At 43.6% G+C, this 19,175-nt stretch overlaps 1 protein-coding gene across 1 annotated transcript in view; it reads right to left on the minus strand.

Moving 5' to 3' along the window:
* Positions 1-6,892: 6,892 nt before the first annotated feature.
* The window catches only part of ABCB11 (ATP binding cassette subfamily B member 11), a 69,018-nt gene continuing 56,735 nt past the window's right edge, over positions 6,893-19,175 (minus strand). Inside the window, exons 24-28 of the mRNA XM_038751569.1 lie at positions 17,130-17,286; positions 15,312-15,509; positions 11,067-11,273; positions 10,214-10,360; positions 6,893-9,324 (exon numbers count right to left, since the gene is read on the minus strand). Of these exons, the coding sequence (XP_038607497.1) occupies positions 9,124-9,324; positions 10,214-10,360; positions 11,067-11,273; positions 15,312-15,509; positions 17,130-17,286 (910 nt within the window). The 3' untranslated portion in view covers positions 6,893-9,123. The remainder of the gene's footprint in view (positions 9,325-10,213; positions 10,361-11,066; positions 11,274-15,311; positions 15,510-17,129; positions 17,287-19,175) is intronic.

Consider the following 19,175-nt stretch of genomic DNA (forward strand, 5'->3'; position numbering starts at 1 on the left):
AGTCAAACCAGCCCAGCCATTAACTGTATTAATCCAGTTATGTGCTGTGATCAACACTAGACCCAAATTATTTGTGAGATTATTTCTTTTTAGAGTCCCTTCAGTCAATTTCTCAACAGGGTTTTCCTTGACTTGCCCATGTTAGTACAATTATGGGCGCTAAACTACCATATGATCAGAGTAAAATCAAGTTTATTTTGTACCTAGAGCAACTGAAAGCCGGAGTTAGTTCTAATTAGCTAAAAATATTATCTGGTATTTTAAAGTATCATAAATAGGTCTATGAATTATTTAAATTGACTTTCCCATTGAATACTTCATAAATATTTATGGAAAGCATAACATTTCCAATTGACACCATTTGGCAATATCTTTGAATTATAACAAGTCCAAGAAAGTCAAAGAACATGATTTCAGGTCACCTCCAAGTGCATAGAATTCAAAAACAACCAGACTGCCAACTTTCGGCAATAGCAGCCATACTTTGATTTCCAAGGTTAACAAAACTGGATTATTGCTTTGGGGTTTTTATTAGCTAGAGCAAGAGTTTGTGAGAAGGGTAGAACTCCAATGTGTCTATTTTGACCGACTTTCATTAGAACGAGCAGGGAAATGATTCTTAATGTAAGATCCATCTGTTGTTTAATTTTAATGTTTATCTCAAGGCTGTATGTTTAGAAAACCATTGTCAGTCCCTTACTTATGTTCAGAGGTGTTCGACTCCTGGCCCATCAACTCCAGCTAGGTCAGATTTCCTTTTGGGGATTACATTCTGGCCCAGGTGTAGCTGCCTGCCTATGCGGAATTTGACTGGATAGGCTGCCCCTAGTACCCTGTAACTTGAAGAACTTCCAGACACCCTAAGTCAGTTTTCCCTACTCGCTTACCACCATCCCGGGGGATGAGGAGAATGAAGAGGTTAAGACCTCTCTCAGAATCGGTGCCCTCCTTTTTCCAACACTCTCCTTCAGGGTAATAATAAAAATAATAGTAATAATTCTGGAATTTGTTAAGCGCTTACTCTGTGCCAGGCACTCCACCAAGCACTGGGGTGAATACAAGTAAATCAGGTTGGACACAGTCCCTGTCCCACGTGGGGCTCATAGCTTCAATCCCCATTTTACAGATGAGGTAACAGGCACAGAGAAGTTAAGTGATTTGCCCAAGGTCACAGAGTAGACAAGTGGCAGAACCAGGATTAGAAGCCTTGACCTTCTGACTTCCAAGCCTGTGTTCCCTCCACTATGCCATGCTGCTTCTTTAGATTGGCCCTCCTGGCCTGAGCCAATTTCCCTTCCCAATTCCCATAGCCTCCTAGCAGAGCCTGCTACTCTTCCAGCCAAATCCTCCTCCTCATAAGGGGAGGGAGGTACCCTTCCACAACTTTCTCCCTTCCAACAGCACAGAGGGGCTATGCCCCAAACACAAATATTTTCTAATTAATAAAGTGAGAATTTCCTACACTGACCCAGAATTCCACAACTTGGACTTTCCAAACTAACGTCCCAGGTAATGGAGACCTTGTTAAACGTCTCTTACCCTGCTAATAAGACAGCTCTGCTGCTTCCAATTTAGTAGTTAGGCAAGTTGAGTCAGCTACATTCTTTCCTCTAATTAAAATACAAATATTCCCAACATCTACAATGTCAGCAGAGGAAAACCCAGGCAAGGTACTGGAGTTCTCATCCAATTGGACATAAATCTCAAATAGAAATGAATCTGAAATCAAGTACCAGGAAGAATGTAGAATCTCTTTTCCCTGCAGAGCCTTGAGTTGAGAAAACCCTCTGCCTTGACCAAAACAACATAACTCAAACAACAGCATCTGAGTGCATCGTTTGGGCAAGCACTGTACTAAGCACTTAAAAGAACTCAGTGGAGTTAGAAGACACACAAAGGAGTTTACAATACAGAGAAGGGAGACACACACAAAATAACCTACAGAGCGAAGATGTGAAAAATGGATATACAGATGAGAAAGTGCTTAAATTGTAGAGCATGTAAATCAGTAAATTCAGAAGTGCTACGGGTGGGTGCCAGAACATAAATGCGTAGTTGGCACCACTACAAATCTGTACCCATGACAAATGGATAAAATATTCTTATTGCAAGCTAGGATGGCCTGATAAAGCTCTTTAACTTATTGCAGATCTGGGAATGTATTACATTTACTCACCACAGGCTAATTTAAACTCCTATTTATTCCTTCACACCCAATCAAGCTGAAATGCTGTAGGATAGATAGTAAGTGCGAAATCTAATTTGAAATGTATTCTAATAACAGTAACTTGTATTTCTAGAACACATTCTTTCCAAAGAACCAAATCATGAAAATCTTACTAAAAAATCTGCAAGTTTAGGCAAATACGGATTAATACCTGTAGAACTGCAAGTTACCAAGATTCAGCTCTGCCACCTAAAATACAGTTTATAATTCACTTTGAGGTAGTAATGACTGCCTTTGGTAGAGATCAGTAATGACTCAGATGAACTGGTTTTAATTTCTTATGGCAATATGGAGCTGGCTGGGTAAGAGGCCTGAAAAGGAGAAGGTTAACTAAGCTTATATAGGTTAGCGTGAACCCAATAATTATCATGTTACAAATTTGAAAATACTTTAGATTTTTCCAGAAACAATGAACCCAATTCTCCAAGTGGCACCAGGAATTTTGGGAGGAGTTTTAACCCTTTCAGACCCCATGGGAACCATTCAATCTCATTTAATCGCTCTGTGCAGAGCACTGTACTAAGCACTTGGGAGAGTACGCTATAACAATGAAACAGACACATTCCCTGCTCACAATGAGCTGTTCAGTGTATTGCTGTCTCAAGTGTGCACGTGCTGTTGAATGGCACTAAATACCCCCTATGGGTCTGAAAGGGGAGATTTTCTCCCCACAGTGTCTAAATACAACCAGTGAGTATAGTTGAGTACAAAGAAAATTAGATCCATAACTATTTTACTGGGGATATTTTACTGAAGAATAGTGCCAGACAGTGGACGACAGCCTGTCTCTTCCAAAAACCAGGAACTTTTTTCCTATTTAAAAAAGCAGCATACTTGGAAAGGGCTGCCAGAAAAAGAGAATGAAGACTGAGATGGTCCTGGTAAGTCACACTAGCATGCATCCATGGGGAATTACCAGATCACTTCAGAGGCACAAAAGGCCAAACAATAGTTCTTCCAAATAGTACTGAACTAATTTCTCTTGTGTGACTCAAAAGCACTCTTGGGTGTTTTGGACCAAGTAAGAGTTACATTAACTTACCTGCTGTGGTTTGTTTATGAGCAGCTTGGTAGTAGCAGTTGTCATTTTCATGAAGAACTCTGATCATCTTCCCCTGTAAAGTAAGAATCCCTAGGTTTCTCCAAGGTTTGGACAACAGTTCTGAGGTTTTAGTATTCCGACCAGGGACCTTCAGGTTTGTTTTCTGAGCCTAACAATTTAGAACTTCAGATTAGGTATCCAAGGTATACTCTATTTTCTTGTGCGTTTCATTAATTCATTAGTCATATTTATTGAGCGCTTACTGTGTGCAGAACTCTTTACTAAGTACTTGGGAAGTGCAAATCGGCAACATATAAAGATGGTCCCTACCCAACAACAGGCTCATAGTCTAGAAGGGGGAGAATGCATTTCTGACCAGGAGTATATGCCTACTCATAGCTTGGGGATTTTAAATAGTTACATCTCCACCTGCACTGTACCCTATGTGCAGTCCCAATAAGCATACATCACCTGCCTCAGGTTGGCCTCGAACCCAACCCCTCCTTTCTACCGTGATTCTTTTTAAATGGGACAAATGATAAAACAACCTTATGTTTACAAAGTTTCCACTTCCATTATTACAATATTTCCTGTGCTTACCAGATTAGCATTTAGTTGACCCTTTTCATCTGGGCCAGAATGTTACCATGTTGGGGTGGGGTAGACAGTTGCATTAGGACATAATAGTACTACTACTACTACTGAGTGGCATTTGTTAAACACTTCTTATATGCCAAGCACTTGAACTAAGTGCTAGGCTAGATACAAGATAATCAGACTAAGTGGACAAAAAAATAGGTGTTTCATCCCTATATAAAGATGAGAAAATTGAAGCACTCAAAAGTTAAGTGACTCCCTCTAGACTGTAAGCACTGTCTACAGGGATCAGGTGGTCAACTGTGGGCAGGGATCAGGTCTATCAACTCAACTGTGTATTGTACTCCTCCAAGTGCTTCAAACAGTATTCTGCACAAAGTAAGCACTCAATTGCCCAAGGTTACTCAGCAGGCAAGGAGTGGAGTGGGGATTACAACCTTGGTCCTCTGACTTCTAGCCAGGCTGCTTCATGAAGTGGTGGAACCGCAGTAGGGCCAGCATCCTCCAGGGAAATAGTAGCAATAATGTGCTAACACTGACAGGAAAATAGGGGATGGTCCAAGGGCACAGAGCTTTGAAGAAATCAGAAATCAGAAAGCTGGTTTACTGGGGATCAGCAGTGCCTTTTTAACTCTCTTCTTTCCATTTCCTTCTGATTTTGGTTTTCAGAGGAATTCTTGGAGAAATGGAATTTGAGTAGCTACCAAATTGAGTAGCTTTTGAAAACTGCGACACCCTGGGATACAGCACAATACTGGCCTTTGAGAGTGCCCCTTCCATCTCTTTCTCTGGTTCTCCACTGCCCACCCACCCCTGTCTTGTTTTTCACTATTTTCAAGGCAGAACAAACATGAGATTCAGTGTTTGTTACAGTAATAACTGTGGTACTTTCAGATAAATCCATAATGTTTAAAAGCAATAACCCACTACCAAACATTTCTACATTGTGAAACAAAAAGTAGAATCTTTTGTACGTCCTCCTATTCTTCCACAGAACACAAAGCTTAGAATGTTCCTCCAGACATCTTCATGGGGCTGTTTCCCTAGCTGCAAAACTGGAACCTTTTGAATTGAAGGGGTCAAAGAGGCAGCCATCTCATGGAACAGCTTGGCCTAGGGGAAAGAGCATGGACCTCAGAGTCAGAGGAGCTGGGTTCTAATTCCAGCTCCACCACTTTACCTGCTGGGTGACCTTGAACAAGTCACTTAACTTCTCCGTGTCTCATTTCCCTCATCTACAAAATGGGGATTCAATACCTGTTTTCCCTCCTACCTCAAATGTGAGCCCCATGTGAGGCCCGAATATCTTGTATCTACCCCAGCACTCAGAAGAGTTGTTGGCACATAGTAAACAATTAACAAATACCACTATTATTATCATCTCACTGTTCTTCCAAGCACCTTGTTGCCACTGCCATAGATGTGGTCCTGAGCTCAATAGACCATCAGCCAGGCCCTGAACTGACATGGCTTGTCCTCTAAAGAATAATACTCTTTGGATTGGAGTGCAGAATAAATGATTCAAGTTCCTACAATGAGGCAATTTCTCATTTCCAATCAAACTAAAAATCACCTGGTGCGGACTAGCCTGCTCTTCCCTGCCCTTCTCACTTCCCTGCAAAGCTGGAGTGGTGGGTCATCTTGGTTCAGCAGGAGGGGAGGAATGGAGCTGTGTTCACTAATTCCTACTTCTTCCTACATTGCTGTTTTATCGGAGGTGGTGCCAGGTTTGATCAGTCAGGGTGATTGTGCCCAGAACCAGTTCTAAAATGCCTGGGCTTCTATAGGCAGAATCATTGGTGCTTAAGGGTGACCCCAGAAGCTCAAACGGCATCCCTAAACCTCTGTGGAACAATAGCTTTTGAAAATGCCAGGGCATTACATTTGGGGACTAGAGCATGCACATTAGAAACTACTTAAGAGCCCAAATGCACCGGATGGCAGGTCTGGGACAGGCGTACCGGAGAATTCAAATCTCTCCCCTCCTTTTTGCCCTCTCTCTGAGCCCTGCTACACTTGAGAGGCCAGAGAGGGGAAAGGAGAGGCTCCCAATTAAAATCCTGTCCTGGTCCTCATGGCCAGAGTATTTCACATTTGTCGCACAACACTTCTGCGGCCCTCCTATTACAGAGAAGTGGCACTTACACCACCCACCCTGGTCAAAAATGAATCCAAACCTCACAACATCAGTGTCCATGGTAAAGGACCCATCCACAAGACAAAAAACAAACATAGATGCAGCCCAGTGTGTTAATAAAAGAACTACAGCTTCAAGCGTAATGAAGAGAAAAGAAAGGGCCAGAGAACCCCTGAAACATCATATAAAAGTGGACAGAGCCATTCACACCCATGGCCAATAGCAGTGCAGTTATTCTTGACCTTGACCAAGCCCTCTGTTCAGTGCTTTGCACACACTGAGTGCTCAATAAATATGACTGAATAAATGGACCCAGGCCGACACTCACAGCCAGCTTGCACAATCCCCAGCTCTGTCTCAGCCCCACAAAGCTCCAGGTATGGTTGAGGCTAGCTCTCTGCCTGGGGAAGGGCAAATAAATTTAGACTTCCCACACAACAGAATGGGGAATCCTACAATTGGGCATAAGGGAATCCACTGGAAAATCCTAGGAATGCACGAATGGCAGGAACATCTCCCATTTGTGCTATGAAGTCTTTGCTTTTGAAAGGATGCTGTGTGAAAACACTGAAGGTCTTGATTTTTACCTGCCCCTACCTTCCCCCTGTACTTTCCTGAAGGAGCCAAAGTCAGCTTTATATTGATTTTGGGATCAGACGGTTCTTCCATTTAAAAGGACAGCAAAGACATTTTTCTTTCCTCACAGACTTTCAAAATAACAGTATATTTGGATGGTGGCACTATGGAGAAACGTTTTCTTCCTCCCGCCAGTTACCCTAGGGTTCTTCAGGATGTCTGGTCGGTTCTGACTGTTACCTTCAACTACACAATCTTCTTTCAGAAGGAAAAAGCAGCCGCTTCACCAGATGGCTGAGTTTTTTTCTTTTCATTGTATTTATTGCACTGACTCTGATTTAGGGGGTTGACTAGTCACATCAGTAACATTATATGCCCGTCATGTACAGCCCACTGATGACATATTATGAGCCTTATGATGCTACCCAACTTGCTAATGAGCACATTACTATTCTGGCTAGCACTAATTAGTTCTTGTTCACGAGCAGTGCTTTATTTACAGTCTGTTCATTAAAATTAATTGGACATTTAGCTGAACACTGAAAAAACCTGAATTGGTTTTGGAATTGGTTTTAAAGTTTTTGTGGTTCATTTTCATATAATGGGTCTCTATGAAATAATTCACTATTTTAGTGGGAAAATCCTTGAGGAAAGACATATTTGTTGGAAAAATTAATATAACATTAAAATTCTAAAATATTTTTCGAAACAGAATCAAATGCTCAGAACCAAACAGTGAGGGAGACTGCATCAACAATTGCATGATTTCTTACCTTAACTTCCTTACTTGCATTCCTAAAATTCCAGTTCTGCAATGGGGAAAACTGAACACTTCTGCACTGCTGCCATTACAGAATCCCTGTGGGCTTGGTGCTGGAGTTTTTTTTGTTTTTGGGTTTGTTTTTTTTGTCAGAGTCAAGGAGCAAGTCTTAAAGAGACTGAGAAACCTGCGGGAGCTATCCTGCAGTAGGACAGAACCTTTGGGACTGCTGCTTTCACCCTTGCTGCTAGGTAGCAGAACTGGTTAGAAATCTAGTCACTGCTGAGTGGGTAATAGGCCAGACTGGAACAGAGGAATGTCTCATAGGCCTCAACAGAGAGGGCTTAACACCAATCTGCAGAGTCCACCTTGCCTTCACGGAGGGCCATCAGGTTGTATAGTTAATTTGAGAAGTGGTCTTCCCACAGATTTGCCACGGTTGGTGACTTAAACTCTAGAAACTCCTCCTAATTTCAAAAATACAATGGGTTTTTAGATTCTTTTTCATAGTCCTAACTAAAAGGTGAGAAACAGCAAACTCCTGGTAGCACAATAATATTCCACAGCAGTCAATTAGGCATTTGAAGATATGCATCCAATCTCCTGGGCCAGCGGAGTAACTGTGGGTTCATCCTTACTCCAGCATCCTAAATAGACCCTCTTAATTATCTAAAACGACCACATCTTCTCTGAACCTAACTTGCTCTCAGAGACTACTGTGCATGCTGGGGGCTTTGATTGTCTGAATTCATCAGGAGCACAGCCATTACACAGATTTATAAATGATTTTAGGAAGAAAAGAACTGGTGTAAGTAAGGTAAGAGTCAAGAGCATACGAAATGAGGATTGCCAAAGAATGGCCAATGCAAATGAATTTGTGGCTTGGAATTTGAGGCTGCCTTGTTGTGGACTATCTTCCATTCAGATTGGCACCAGAATCTACAAAATCTTTGTAAATTTCCCAGTGTAGCCCAAATACATTTCTCTGCAGATGCTGAAGGTCCATTTGGCAATCCAAGCGCTCCCCAAATATAATGTGTACTCTGGGTGAGTCATGGGATGGGACTTCAGGGGGCAGGCCGGTCCAGTAGGAAAGGGAGAATTGGTCAGGAACAGATGATTCCTCTACTCCTCAACCCATTTTTGCACCCTGCCTGTCTGCCAGCCAGGGAGAAATACTAAAGGAGACCAGTGGGCCAAACACACAGCTTCTTTGTGGAGCACATCAAGGAGAAGAAATGAGATCAATTTTTTCATCCCTGCTGAGAAGAATTCTCCTGAGAAAAAGGAGTTTGCCGGGATAAGGGAAGAGACTGCTTGAGGTGGAGAAGATCACTTGTGCATTCTAGCAGCAGGGGAAAATTGAGTAAGGAAATCCAAGAGGGTTTTGATGCTTATGAATTCACATCCTCCACCACTGTGTCATCCTTGGCCACCAGTGCTTCCAAGGAGCTGAGGTAAAGGCTGGATCCTCTGCAGGGTGGAAACACACTCAGTAATGGTTCAAGATCTCATATTTCTTAGGACTTTATCTACGGGGCCAGGGTATGTTCTTATTCTCTCCCTTCCCTATTCTATCCCTAACCCTGCCTCCTCAAGCTCCATGACCCTAGAAAGTAATTCAAATATCAGACTGGATCCAAATCCATGAAAATAGCTGAAAAATGAAACAATGGTTTACATCCTAGTAAACAGCATGGGATCATCATCATTTTTGCAGCAACTGGATAGTATTTCCAAGGGGGGACCCTCTTTCACAAGGCCCTGAAGTTCCAGAAGAAAAATCAACTAATGGGTGCTCCTGAAGTGACCAATTTGTAATATGCTCCTTGCATATCCATAAGCTCATTGTGAGTCCCCTGTTCAATTACTATCCCTTGGGACATGACGGCTATGATATCAGAGGACTGGATGGTGGAGAGACGATGTGCGATGACGATGCAGGTCCTCCCCGCTCTGGCTTTATCCAACGCGTCTTGTACCGTCTGTAAACCAAAGGTGGAGAGTTTTAAGCTCAGGCTCCTCACATCCTGAGCAGTAGGGGGGAAATTAAGGTTTCTTGATAATGATGAGTGAACGTCCAGTGCTCAATTCGGGAGACTATCGTGGCTACCATAAGGGTGGATGCAGTGATTCCCCACCCACATTACTACAGCCCTGGCAATTCCCTCAGGTGACACTAAGCAGATACCTGAGGATTACTGGAACAGCAATGCCAAATAATGTATCTACAACAATATCAACACTGAGCAGTATCAACTAGAATAACCACTAAGATTCTCACATTAGCCATAGTGATTCTTAGAGAGGTGCTGGGGGGGAGGTTGGGCAAGGGGGAGCAGGAGGAGGCATTTTCAGTTATCTTCCCTTGAATTATCATCTCATGTGTTTTTCTTCCTATCTGCTTTGGCTCTGCAAAACCTCATCGTTTCAAAACAGAAAATGTCCATTAGAGAGCAATGATGATGCTAGCTATATTTTCCTTGAAACTTTTCACTGAAAATGTGAAAATATTTTGAACAATCCCTTTTTGAAAGATGAAGATAGAGGTACAAAGAAGTTAAGTGAATTGACATAAGGTCAAAAGTACAGTTAGACTTCCCAATTTCCAGTCTTCTCCGTTTATACTAACTGCTAGGCCACGTTAACCAAATGGTTTCTCATGGATACCCTGAATTCTGATTTAATTTCCAATCATCTACCTTTTAAAAGTTATTTTTTTCCATTTAAATTATTTCTTTTTGTGGAACCCCAAACACCCTTGCTTCCAGTAGTGGAGTGCCATGAAGCACAGTTTCTTTTTTAAGGAAGTATAGTCCTAAACAATAGGACTTGAAAAATGCTTACGAGAGCCCCAGAATCCTTAATACTTACTTTTTCACTCTCTGTATCTAAGGCGGAAGTTGCTTCATCCAGGAGTAAAATTTTAGGATCTCGGACAATGGCCCGAGCTATTGCAATACGTTGTTTTTGACCCCGAGAGAGCTGGGACCCCTGAGTCCCCACGTTAGTGTCATATTTCTGAAAAAAAAAAAAAAAAAAAAGCACAGCAGCAGACCATAAATTCCTTAAGGCTTCAGATATGCCATGGTTCTACCAATGTTGTTTACTTGTGAGTTGGATACATTGTGTTGTACCCTGCTCTTGAGGATAGTAAGGAAAAACAGGTCCCTTTGTATCTCCCTCCAAACTCCGCAGGGAAGAGAGAGAGATGGAGGAAAAAAGAGAGAAACAGAATGATAAGGGTGCAGGGATGAAGTCAAATGCACGAAGATACATACACATGCACACACCAACCAAGTCGTCTTTCTCAGAAAGGGCAGCTGCAGCTTCAGAGTAGAGAAAAGCTGCCGAGGCCACCTCTCTCCTGCTGCTGCCTTGCCACAAATGCAGGCTGCTTTCCAGAAGTTTCTGACATTCAGTGGCAGCTGCCCAGCTCTCAGGAGAGCAGGCAAGAGTAGCAACACCAATGGAGCCTTCTCTGCCACGATTACTCTCAGCAAGGAGGATGTCTGTGATTCCCACTAATTGTTTTGGGGGAGCTTAGTGGGGTATGGGAGCTAATGCTTGCAGATATCTTGATGCTTAAGAGGCCCCAGGAAGCCCAGCCACAGAGGCAGCTATTCAGGCCACTCTCCTTCACCCACTCACCTCTCCTGAAATGGAGCTCTGGGTCTGATGAAAACCTGACAGACCACAGTTGACCTCTCACCCACTGGGTACTCACATTGGGGAGGGACATGACAAAATCATGCAGCTGAGCCTGCTTTGCTGCACTGATAACTCTTTCCATTGGGACGTCTTGGGTATTGTCCCCATATCTGATGTTGTCTGCAATGCTACAGCTGAATAGCACAGGCTCCTGGGATACGATTCCAATTTTCGATCGAAGGAACTGGATATTTACATGTTTGCTGTCGTGCCCGTCTATTACCTGCCAAAGAAATGACAAAACAAAGCGGTGTCTCCCAGAATTCTTCCTGGCATGCAAATTCCAATATTCAAATAAACCGCCTGATTTTCTCATTCTCTCTGATCTTGAATTACTGAAGTTTTGCAAATAGGTTGCCTTCTAAGTATATTCCATACCTAAATATCCAACATCTAAACTGCCAACTTCTGAATCCATCTCAGCAAAGAATTATGTGTTTAAGTTTCTCCCCTTTCCCAGGCTTATATTGTAAAAAGACACAAGCATCCAACTGAATGTCAACATAAATTAACCTGCTCAAATATCGTAATAATTGGGTGTTGTTCTTTATTATGTGCATATTCTTCTACTCAGTTGCTTCACTGTGCGATTTATTTTATCTGTCTCTCCAACTAGACTGAAAGCTCCTAAAGGGCAGAGATCATGTCTGCCAATGCTATTCATTCATTCAATCATATTTTATTTTTTTAATGGTATTTGTTAAGCACTTACTATGTGCAAAGCACTGTTCTAAGAGCACTTGCTGTGGACAGAGCACTGTACTAAGCGCTTGGGCAGTACAAATTGGCAACATATAGAGATGGGCCCTACCAAACAACGGGCTCACAGTCTAGAAGGGGGAGACAGACAACAAAACAAGTAGATGGGTGTCAATACCATCAGAATAAATAGAATTATAGCTGTATAACACATCATTAATAAAATAGAGTAATAAACTCTCTTCCCGAGTCATTTTTTTTTCTTCTAGACTGTGAGCCCATTGTTGAGTAGGGACCGTCTCTGTATTTTGCCGACTTCTACTTCCCAAGCTCTTAGTACAGTGCTCTGCACACAGTAAGCACTCAATAAATACAATTGAATGAATGAATGAATAATAAATATGTACTAATATACACAACTGCTGTATCGGGGATCGAAATGATCCATTTTTAAAAAGATACAGTGAAGAGAAACGTAAGATGAAGACGTGCTCCTGTAAGACTGTAGCAGGCTTCTTTTAATGGTATTTGTTAACCACTTACTAGAATCGGGTATGTGCAACTTTACCAGGACAGACAGTGTCCCTGTTCCACACAGGTATCACAGTCTAAGTAGAGGGAGAACAGGTATGGAATCCCCACTTTTCAGTTGAGGAAACTGAGGCACAGATAAGTTAAGTGAATTGCCCTAGGTCACAGGGCAGAAAAATGGCAGAGTTGGGATTAGAACCCAGGTCCTCCGACTTCCAGGCCCACAGTTTTTCCACTAGGCTAAGCTGCTTCCATGCTAAAAATAAGCAAATCAATTCTAAATGTTTCCAGTGGTAACTGTTAGAGAAGCAGCACGGCCTAGTGGATAGAGCACAGGCCTGAGTCAGAAGAATCTAGGTTCTAGTCCCGGCTACGCCCCTGTCTCCTGTCTGACCTTGGGCAAGTCACTTTGCTTCTCTGTGCCTCAATTAACTCACCTGTAAAATGGAGAGTAAGACTGTGAGCCCAATACGGTACAGGGACAGTGTCCAACCTTACCATCTACTCCAGCACTTAGAACAGTGCCTGGCACATAGTAAGCACTTAGTGAATACCTTTAAAAAAAACAACAAACTGTGCATACTCGAAAGGAAGGGATATATGGAGATCCAGTAGGGGTCAGGAAGATAGGCAATGCCCTATCCTGGGTAGATTATGGGGCCTGGATACCTGGTGGCATTCTCCAAAACAGCAGAGTGGAATGGGCCAGGAATGGGTGGAGTTTCCAGTGGGCGAGGACTCCTGGCTCCATCTCCCACTCTGGGGTTCTGGGTCAGGGGAGGGAGAATCTGTTCCCTTTAAGCCCTTTGATTCACTCCTCCTCCAGCCCCACAACACTTATGTGCATATCCAACTGTATTTTATTTTAATGCCTGTCTCCCTCTAGTCTGTAAGCTCCTTGTGGGCAGGGCTCACAAGGCTCTCCCACGCACTTAGTGCAGGGCTCAGCATATAGCAGTGCTCAATAAATACCACTGGTTGGTATCTATTGGATGACTGGCAACTGGTGGTGTGAAAAGCATTAGCTGGTATTTGCTGGCTGAAGATTTTCTGGGGTCTCTACTACATTATAGATGGTTAAGAGTAGAAGTATGAGAAAGGGCAGAAGACAAGGACCATTGGTTGTTGAACCAGGTAGTGGCAGCAAGCCGCTAACAATCCCTCAATAAAGCTACTTTCCTCCCTCTCCTCCCGAGTCATATTTTCGATTGTCTCAGAGAGAAGAGGTTGTCTACCTGCATTGTCTTATGAGTGGGAATTCCTCTGAAGGGCCCCCTAACACCTTTGTAAACAGCCATGGTCTATTTTAATGTCTGTCTCTCCCCCCCCCCCCCCCCCCCCCCCACTTTTTTTCTTTGTTTTTGGTATTTGTTAAGTGTTTACTATGTGCCGGGCACTGTTCTAAGTGCTGAGGTAGATAGTCTTGATCTTCATTTTACAGATGAGGTAACTGTGATGTGAATTGCCCAAGGTCCCACAGCAGGCAAGTGGCAGAGCTGGGACTAGAACCCAGGTCTTCTGACACCCAGGCCCGTGCTCTATCCACTCTGCACTGTAAGCAATAACATCTCTGCTTGAGACTAGGCAAGCCTGTAAGCCCTCTAGCTGGAGTCAGGTAGCTGAGACCTCCTCCCTGTCCAAGCTTCAACTCTGCTCCCTTGAAAAATTCTACAACCTGCTCTTCTAGGTAAGGAAAGGCTTCTCAGAACAAATTACTGTACTATGTTATGCAACAATGGAGTAGTAATGAGCTCAATGGCTTCCTAAAGGCCTGAGTGAATTAAAAGCCACTTCTTAATCACCCCTCTCATTACCAGGAAGAAACTGAAGGACTGAGCCAATTAATTTTTTCACAAGTATGAAACGCTTAAAGGCCGGAGCTGCAAAGGCATTCTATACTAGAATTCCTTTCTACATAAGAACAAAAACATCAGCTGGTCCACGGGGAAGAGGCTCTCTTTTCAGTCACTTTTTGCCAGTGATAAGTTTCTCTTTGCTCATTTCCTCATAACGCAAACTTGGTTTTATGGTGCCCAACAGCATATGCTGGGAAACGTCTGTGTCTTGTGTTTAACCTTCCTGCGAAAAGCCCAAACTCTCTGTGCCAATGCTCTAACCCACAAACTCTGAGCTAGTTGTGGGCAGGGAACATGTCTACCAACTCTGTTGTATTGTTACACTGTACTCTCCCTAATGCTTAGTACTGTGCTTTACCAACAGTAAATGGTCAATAAATGACTGCTGGATTGAATTGCCTCTCCTCTTTTCAAATTGATTCTCGCAGTAAGCCACCACTGAAGGTCCCTGTGAAACAAACAAGCTTCAGTAACAAGAAAGCAATAACAAAAAAAATCAAAGCATGAAAGTCATGAATGTCAAACATGCCTCGCTGGTGAATTTCACATCTGTTCTGTTGCTAGTTTACAGTAAACTGGTCTTTCTTGACTCAAACCAAGCTTCTCAGAACTGAGGCCATCTCCATCTGCTTCTATGCACTCTGTTCTCTCCCTGCCCAATGCCACCTCTCATGGCTTTCTTCCCCACTGCTGCCCTGTTAAAAAAAAATCACGGTTGGACTGCACTTTCTGCTCCATTTACAAATAAGTTAATGTTTCTTCACAGAGGCTTACAGGTTTGCAGGGGCCCCAGTTTGTATTACAGAAGGCAGCTGTCAGAAAACCATCTGGAGCAGGGAAAAACAGGAGGTGTGAGACTGCTGAGCTAAGATCAGGTCCCCCAACAATTACCACTAAGGGAAACATCTTGTGGGGGTGGGCAGAGAGAAGAAGAGTACAAGCCAGGAAACCAGGAGCCAGTTTGGCCAGTCCTAGATTCAGAGGATGCCCTAGAAGTCAATCAATTGGATTTTCAGTCAGTCAATTTACTGTGTGCCTACTGTGTGCAAAGCTTTGTACTCCGCATTTGAGAGAGTACAATATAACAATGTAACAGACACATTGCCTGCCCACAACAAGCTTACAATTTAGAGGGACTACAAAGATTCTGCTGAGAGTAACTGTGAGATGCTTACCACTTTCCCTTGGTCAGGATCATAGAAACGCTCCAGGAGCTGAATGCTCGTACTTTTTCCACAGCCACTGCTTCCAACAAATGCAAGCGTCTGTCCAGACTTAACAGAAACAGTGAGCCCATTCAGAACTTGCACGTCAGGGCGAGAAGGGTAGGTAAAGGTGCAGTTAACGAAGTCAATTCTTCCCTTGAAGTTGTCCTGCAGATGGGAGAAACAAGTGCTAGTCCTGCTCCCACTGGAATCTGAGAGGCAAAGACCCAGAGGGAATCTGGAGTTCAGTATACAGAAGAGGTATACTGAACTCTTTCTCTTTCCCTCTTAGAGCACCTAGGATAGAGAAAAAGAAGGATTGGCTAGAAAAATAAACAGGAACTGTTTCTATTCACCCCCATCCCAGGCCAGGGTTATTTCCTAATACCTTTCCCCACGTCCTTTGAAAAGCATCTTCCTGGTCCTGAGACCCTGGTGGAAGGCCTGAGGAAGAGTGAGAACAGATTTCCACATCACATCCTCCAAAGCAAATGCAAGGGATTCTGACTTTCCATGTGATTCCAGATTGACCACAACAGACCTTATAATAGTCTGGAAATGGACTTACAGAGCTCTGGATGTCAAAGATGAATATGAGGGCAGCTGGAGTCTGACTATGGAAGAAAACTACCTTCCCACTTAGGATGCAAGAGTGCGTCAGAACGCTGACCTCTGCAATTCGAAAAGCAAAGAGCAGGCCCGGTCTAGAAGGGCCTGTCCACAACTCCCAGACCAGTCGAGAGAGGCAAGGAGTTGGAAAGCTGACTCACTTGTTCAATCCTTGATCTTATTCTCAGAGACCTCAGTCTCGAATGAAGGACAAGTGAGTTACTTTCCCTGTGAATCACCTGGCTGCCCAGGGATGGTAGTTTATTTCATCACTCTCCCATCTGGGCTTCACACAAAGTTCATACTTTGGTCAGGCCCCAGAGAACCTGGAGCCAAGGATTACTGCCCCTCCACCCTCACTCATCTTGAGTTTCTGGGGATACCAAGGAATTGGCTGTGGGCAGGGATCGTGTCTACCAACTCTTTTGCATTGTACTTTCCCAAGCGCTGAGTTCAGCAGTCTGCACAGATTAAGCACTCAACAAATACCGCTGATAGGGTCATTGTGCTCACATGGGGTTTGGGCCAAGTACCAACTCTTCCAGCACACTGAGACTTTCTTAGAATGAGAGAACAGAAATTCCCTTCCTAGCTCATTAGTGAAATATCTGGATAAAAACGAAAACATACCAAAGAGGTACCCTGGAAAGTTCAGTGGTGCTAAAGTATGAAGGGAGAGGAACCTCAATCAGATTAATTTGGAAAGAGGAGGATGAATATAATTCTGAGTTTTTGTCCAGATCAGCTTCAGCAGACCATTGCTGCCTAAGCTAGGATTCTGTAGAGCTGGGGGAGGTGGGGGGAGGTGGGTCCGGGCAGACCCCACACTGTCTAAGGAACTCCTTCTAGTGCCACCCAGACACCCCATTCTACAATCTCAAAATACAGCTACCACAACCAAATCTAAATACACTTTAATTCCCAAGGGAGTTGGCATTCAGATGTCCTCATGCCATGGACCCCAGCTCAGCACTTGACTCACAGAGCAAGAACTACGGTTTTTCATTCCTTCAATCATATTTACTGAGCGCTTACTGTGCACAGAGCACTGTACTAAGCATTTGGGAAGTACAAATCGGCAACATATAGAGACAGTCCTTACAAAACAACAGGTTATTCTCCCAGAACTGAGGGATCAGATTGAGGGGAACTCGGGGGACACCCCACCCCTATTCTTACCCACTTTTCTCCTTTGTTGCTGTAAATACTGATCCGGGGATGCCGGTCCATCAGCTCAAAAAAACGTGCAGCAGATATTTTGGCTTTGGCGTAATTCGGAGTATAAGAGGAAGCTTTCCCCAGAGCAGTTCCACTGGTCACCACGGAGGAGATTACCCTTTAATCAAGCAGGCAGCTATTATGTTGTGGGGGAACAAACCAAATGAGCCAGGCCACTGGCATTCCATCCTACACCCACATATGTGTCTTCCCCAAAGAAGGTTCACCAAGCCTTCCAGCAGTCTGCCCAACATATCTTTCTCCCACTCTCCTGCTTTTCAGGTCAAGAAGACAAATCAATACCCAGTAAGAGAGCAAACACAAAGTTCCCTGGGCATATTTATCTTACTGTACAAACCTCATTAGTAGGAATGGTGGTGACATGGAGTTGTAGGTCAATAGCTTTTAAACCCCATATGGCAGGCAAGCAGAAGGATTTCTTGGGAGGAAGGAGAATAAGGACCTGATTGAGGGGGTGAGGGAGAAGGAAGAGCAGGTGGGGATAGGAACCAAGCATCTGAATCTGCCCAGGGACTGACCTTAAAAACAGATAAGGGATAGAGGGAAAGCTGGGGAAGTGATTTTTTTTACGGCCTCTGTTAAACACTTACTCTGTGCCAAGCACTATATAAGTGCTAGGATAGATACAACCTAATTACCTTAGACACAGTCAATGTCCCACACAGGGCTCAGTTTTAATCCCCATTTTACATAACAGGTAAGTGAGGCACAGGCACAGAGAAGTTAAGTCCTTGCCCAAGGTCACACAGCAGACAAATGGAGGAGGTAGGATTAGAACCCAGGTCCTTCTGACTCTCTATCCACTAGATCACGCTGCTTTCCCCAGTGCTCCCTTTCGGCTCTTCATTCTCTATCAACTTTTCCTCCTCAATCCCTGAACACCAAATTATCCCATAATGTGAATTAAGACAAACTCATCATAGTACCCACATGGTCTGATGCTGTGGCCCTGTAACCACACATGCAACCACTGCACTGAATCCAGATGGACTCCCATTTTCACAGGAACCCTTTCTAATTCTGACAACACTTGCTAGCCAAAATGAGTACATGAACTGAGGGGAATGAAGTCACTGTTTGGGTCCTTAACAGCACACAGTCAAAGCTGCATATATCCTGCTCACAAGTTAGAAGCCAGAGTAATTCATTCCTTTCCTGATAGTAATCCAAGGGGGAAGCTGGAAACCATCCCTTGTAACTAAGCAACACATTCAGAAAATATGTTGAACTTGGACCAAGGGCAGGGTCTTCTACTTCTAGTACATGCTCCCAAGCACCTAGGACAGTGCTCTGCCTATACCAGGTGCTCAACAAATAAGATGATGATGATGATAATGCCTGGAGAGCCTGGTTTCACTATTAATAATGTGAAGCATTTTTTAAGTGCTTACTATGTGCCAAGCAGTGTTCAAAGTTCTGGATTACATAAAATATAATCACAGACATAGTCCCGTCCCACTTGGGGCTCAAAATCTAGCGGGGAGGGAGAACAAGAGAGAAGCAGCGTGGCTCAGTGGAAAGAGCCCGGGCTTTGGAGTCAGAGGTCATGGGTTCAAATCCCAGCTCGGGCAATTGTCAGCTGTGTGACTTTGGGCAAGTCACTTCACTTCTCTGTGCCTCAGTTCCCTCATCTGTAAAATGAGGATTAAGACTGTGAGCCCCCCGGAGGACAACCTTATTACCTTGTAACCTCCCCAGCGCTTAGTACAGTGCTTTGAACATAGTAAGCACTTAATAAATGCCATCATTATTATTATTAACAAGTATTTAGGATCCATTTTACAGATGAGGAAACTGAGGAACAGAGAGGTTAAATGATTTGCCCAAGGACTCGCAGCAGGCAAGTGGAGGAGTTGGAATTGAGGCCTCTGGTTGTCCAGTCCTGTGCTCTTTCTATTAGCCCACTCCAGTACCCAATCACATTTATTGAGCACTTACTGTTTGTGAAGCACTGTACTAAGCGCTTAGGAGAGTTCAATATAGCAG

Source organism: Tachyglossus aculeatus, chromosome 9 (assembly GCF_015852505.1).
Source record: "Tachyglossus aculeatus isolate mTacAcu1 chromosome 9, mTacAcu1.pri, whole genome shotgun sequence".
NCBI classification, from domain to species: domain Eukaryota; kingdom Metazoa; phylum Chordata; class Mammalia; order Monotremata; family Tachyglossidae; genus Tachyglossus; species Tachyglossus aculeatus.